Consider the following 5,122-nt stretch of genomic DNA (forward strand, 5'->3'; position numbering starts at 1 on the left):
CAAAAGCACAAGTGGCTTTTTAAAGTGCATTTGTATAAGGCCTTTAGCCTATATTCTCAAACTCCATTGGCTCAATGTAAAAATGCGTAAGTCTGCTAGGTGTGGTTAAAGATGAATATCCCACTGAACTCAGAGAGAAAGGGCTTAGCTAAGAAAAATTCAACCAGCTTCCAGGGGCGGCTCTAGACATTTCGCCGCCCCAAGCTCAGTGTCATGCTGCGGGGGGCGCTCTGCCGCTCGCCGGTCCCACGGCTCTGGTGGACCTCCTGCAGGCGTGCCTGCGGAGGGTCCGCGGTCCCGCGGCTTCGGTGGAGCCTCCGCAGGCATGCCACCGAAGCCACCCTGCCTGCCGCCCTCCCGGCGACTGGCAGAGCGCACCCCGTGGCATGCCGCCCTAAGCACGCGCTTGTGCTGGGGCCTGGAGCCGCCCCTGCCAGCTTCACTGCCTAGAGCCAACAGTGTATATCATGCAATACTGAATTGACAAAGTGAGTTCCTTCCATGCTTACTACACACAATGGGGCTGGGGAGAAATGGAAAAGGTTTTGCACTAAGCAGTTACCAAGGATCATCATTCCAACTCGGGACTTGCATCTGAAAAGCAGCAGTAGTGTAACATTTTAAAATTAATCTCGACAATATTTTTCAGATGGTAAAAAAACAAACAAGTTATTTGTAATGATAAAATACACTTAGACCCTGTGCACAATATTTCTGTGTACAAAAATTCTGGTCAAACCCTCAGTAATAATGTAGCAACAAAATAGCGTAGCATTATTTTTACAATCATGAAAACCCAGTCACAGCCACTCATTTTACACTGACTTTTCAAAACAAGCTCATTTGTGCTTCAGAATACATGGGTAAAAATCAAGCTCTACTGAGCAATAAAAATACATACATGCTGTCCTTCATCCAATACCAAAAACAAGCATACAACTGTAAGACTCAAATGGTTATTTCCAATAAGTAAGCTGCAGTTCAGGGTATTTTTTTTTTTGGTCACCAAACTTTGTTAAGTGATGTGGTTGTACATCAAGCCAACTGTGTCCCATCCTAGGAAAGCAAGACTAAAGTTTTGTGGGTTGTTTTCTTTTCAATTACTAAAAGTTTGGTTTTAAAATGAAGATAGATGTTCTACCATTCATTTGCTAAAATCACTTAAGGAGTTTATTCAAGCCTCACGCTTGTTTCTCCTTTAAGCAATGGTTTATTTCTACAGCAGTTCAAAAGAACCTCTGATCCATCCTTCTTTCACACGGCCTTGGACTCCATAGTGCCAGTGTTTAACATTCCAAAGTTGGAACTTTATGACAACAGGTTGAGAAGATAAAACCCCCCACTTAGCTTTGCTTTCAGACAGAAGTGACAGTCCTAACTTTAGCAGACAAAGCTTGCTTAAACCTTCTCTTCAGATCCTGCATGTTTGGCGACTTTGGCCTTGGGATAAGAGAGGTTCTTCTCTTCTCAGGGGTGCTAGTTATTTGTTGTTTACTAACTTCTTTACACAGGACATGGAAGGCATTGAAGACATCATTGTAGTTCTCACTGACAGACACTTCATAAAAAGTACAACCTAGCATGTTGGCCAACTGAAGTCCATTCTGTGGCTCCACCTCTTTAATATGTAGGAGATCAGCTTTGTTTGCTACAAGGACAACAGGGACTCTGTTTCCTGGGTGTAACTGTCGAACTTGCTGATGAAGTTGACTAAGTAGTTCATAGCTCTTATAATCTGTGATGGAGAAAACAATCACAACAGCATCTGCCCATCGAATGCATCTGTTCAACTGTTCATTACAGTCCAGACTGTGTTCATGGATCTGAGAAAAAAGAATTGTTTAAAATTAAATGGTTATGACAGAAAAAAATTAAAGTAACCTGACTTTCATTTAAAGCCTGTAATTCTAAATGCATTTTATATTTTGATAGACTTGTATTTTGTATTGTAAATTAAGCTATAATTTTTGTGTGTGTGTGTGCGCATGCACGCGCACCTTTATAAAGTATGTTGATCCAGCTGCAGAAATCTGGAATAAATAACACTGGAGTTTGCCACACTCCAGTGGAAAATTGACCTGAATAGTTCTGCAAGCAGAGAAAAGCTTTGTAGTTCCACAGAATGGGAAATTAACTGGCTAGACAGTAAGTCTAGGGAAGCAAAGATATGAGCTGGAAGCATTTAAACCTGGAGAGTTGCCCAGTGCAAAAAGGCAAAATCCAGCATTACTCTTGTCTACACACTCAAACTTTCCATAATACAAGATTAAGTCATAACAACTCTTAATGAATGCAGCCACAATACTATGGTTTTTAGTTTCTATTGTGCACTTTTGTGAAACTTTAGAGTTTATCAGGCTGTAGTAATGACATTTTTCCTTCCAAGTTTTTTCCAATGCATTTCTTGTTGGCACAAAAATAAAATGTTCCTAACACATTAGAATGTAAATCCGTATTGGATAAATCAGCCTTCCCATACAAGACTGCTTGTCTCTCCAAGAGTACAAAAGATTAACTGAAATAATGGGTTGTTTACTTTTACTGTCAATGCACTATATACATACAGGACATTGAGCTTTCACTGTTTATAAACAAGGTTACCAGTTCTGCCATTCAAAACACTTGATACTAAAATGGATAGTGAACCATTTTCCAGAATGATTGATAAGTGGTTGAACAGCTCATCTGGCAAAAGATAAAGATTAAAGCTTATTTTACTATTTTAAGAGCTGTATGGATGTGTAGCTCACCTGAATTCCTGGTGTATCTTGCACTTGAATAGCAAGCATCTCTCCATCTATCTGGATCTGTCTGCTATAAAGGTTACCTAACAACAACAACAACATTCTGTTACAAATACGCTCACAGCTATATGAACAGACCCAAAAATTGCCTGGAGGGGGGACATGAACGGCAGCACTTAAGAGCACAGGACAATAGAAGCGTTTTAATCGCTAACCACTCTACTGCAAGCAACTGCAGTAACTTTAACATAATGACAGAGGGAAGGTTGTAGTGGTTTGTGGTTGTTATCAGAACCCACAGGAGTTAGCTTTGCGTTAACTTGCTTGCAAATTTTCAGTTTTTTAATTTTATAAAAGACTTGGAGCTGATTACACCTTTCAAGAGAATGGGACAATTTTAATTATCAGCAAAGACAAACCAACTTTTGTTTTGTTTGAGTTGCTTTGACAATTAGGGGTTCTGCACTTGAGCAAATATTTTCTCTTTAAAGTGTTTTTGGATTGGATGCATTTTGAATCTAAACGTCTCAAGACCATATAAAGGCATGTGTCCCTACAACAACAGCAACGTCTTGATTGGTTTATGATGTCATTAGAAACACTCCTTTCTTGGATATATTTATTGCCTTATTTCTATAGTATAGCTGATTTCTAATCTTATTACCTGGATCTACACTTTTTTTTTAATATGTTTCCATCCATCACTCATACCGCTTATCTAGTTTGGCTAAGCTTGTTTGCTTGTCTGTCTTCCCTGGATCATTAACTATTTTTAAATTAAAAAAAAATGAGAACAGGTCCAGTGGTGTTGGGACAGTTTTTAAAAGTGGGGGTGCTGAGAACCATTGACCAAAACTGTAAACCCTGTATATGATGGAAACCACTTCAAGCCGGGGTGGGGGTGGGGGCAGCAACCCCATTTCCAGCACCCCTGAAAGGGGCATGGAATGAAGCTGGGTTCCTCCCCCCCCCCACATCACTCAGCTGGGACCACAACTTTGAACAACAAGCTAAAGTGGGGTGCCTTAGGGGTTTAACAAGTCAAATTTCAGATCAAACACTCTGTGTAAGGCCTCCATCCCCATCACAGCAGCAGGAATAGATGCTCCTTGTCTGCTTTTAGCCAGTATTCAGCACACTGCAGTGCAAGAATACTGTTTGCTTCCCTGATAAACTGGTGCATGGCCCCTGAACGTTAGTCAGCCAGGCAGCGGTCGGTGATTATTGGGAGCAGGGGTATTAGATTTTCACTGCTTAAGGCACAAATTACATTGTCTAAGTGGCATCTACCTCCCGACGTGCTCGGGGGAGAGTGCAAGGGGGTATTTAGCCTTTATCAATGTAGCACCGCGCAGCATGAGGCTCAAGCCGCCCAGCCACACACACACACACACCCTTACCTGCGTTCCTCTCGTAGTCTCCGATGAAGCGTTTTGTGAGGAATCGCACCACCAGGGCTGCAATGAACACAAGCAAAAGCCGGTTACAACCTCGCCTCCTGGGATGCGTGCGCACCAAGCCCCCACACACACCCCCCGCAGCCCAGGGCTCGGAGCGGGTCAGTGTCGCGGCACCGGGGGCGAGCGGCACCCCGCTTTGCGGGAGGGGCTCTGGCTGCGCTGGCGGCAGGGAGCCCGCGCCTGGCCTCTCGCCTCGCCACGCTGCGCTCCCCCCCCCGGCGATCGAGGCGCGCAGCACTCACCGGTTTTGCCCACGCCGCTGGCTCCCACCACCGCGATCTTGATGAGGCGGGGGCGGGCGGAGGCACCCCCGCTGCAGCCGTCTCCGCTGGCGCTGCCGGCCGGGGGGTACTCGGCGATGGTGCACATGTTCTGGACAAGGCGCATCGCAGCTGCTCCGGGAGCAGAGCCGCCGGCGTCGGGGAGCGGGCGCTGCAGCGGCTCGGAGGGAGGATGCCGGGGTGGGGGGCGTTGCTGCTGCCGGCACAGCAGAGCTGCAGGACCCGATGTGTCCGCGCTGGGAGCTGCCCGGCGCGTCTCTGTCGGTCCCGCTGCTCTCTGAGCTACCGGCGCTGTCCCGGCTCTTTTCTCTCCCCTCCCACAAACCCCGCCCCTCCTCCTCCGGCGGCCACTCACCGCTCCCGGGAGCCGCCCGCCCTGCCCCGCCCCGCCCCTGCAGCGCCGCTGCTCCGCCGCCAGCGGCTCCCCCAGGCCGCTGCGGTCCGGGCTCCCCTCAGCGCTGCTGGCTCGGGCCGGGGCTGCAGCGAATGGGTCAGAGAACCGGAAGGGTCGAAGACCCGGGGCTGCTGCTGAACTAGCCATGAGCCGGGGCGTGCGGGGGGGCGGGGAGCCAGGCACCAACGAAGGCCTGGCCTGGGCTGGTCCCAGTGCGCGGTTATTGCCTTAGGGGGAGAGTCC

The 5,122-nt window shown here is 47.2% G+C and overlaps 1 protein-coding gene across 1 annotated transcript; it reads right to left on the minus strand.

The window, feature by feature from the left end:
* Window positions 1–316: 316 nt before the first annotated feature.
* Window positions 317–4,912, minus strand: RASL11B (RAS like family 11 member B). The gene is made up of 4 exons (XM_045019241.1): window positions 4,447–4,912; window positions 4,145–4,201; window positions 2,751–2,827; window positions 317–1,823 (listed from the first exon to the last, which is right to left on the minus strand). The coding sequence occupies exons 1-4, from the start codon at window positions 4,589–4,591 to the stop codon at window positions 1,356–1,358; spliced, it is 747 nt and encodes a 248-aa protein (XP_044875176.1). The 5' UTR covers window positions 4,592–4,912; the 3' UTR covers window positions 317–1,355.
* Window positions 4,913–5,122: the final 210 nt, after the last annotated feature.

The sequence above is a fragment of the Mauremys mutica genome, chromosome 5 (assembly GCF_020497125.1).
Source record: "Mauremys mutica isolate MM-2020 ecotype Southern chromosome 5, ASM2049712v1, whole genome shotgun sequence".
Classification (NCBI taxonomy): Eukaryota; Metazoa; Chordata; order Testudines; family Geoemydidae; genus Mauremys; species Mauremys mutica.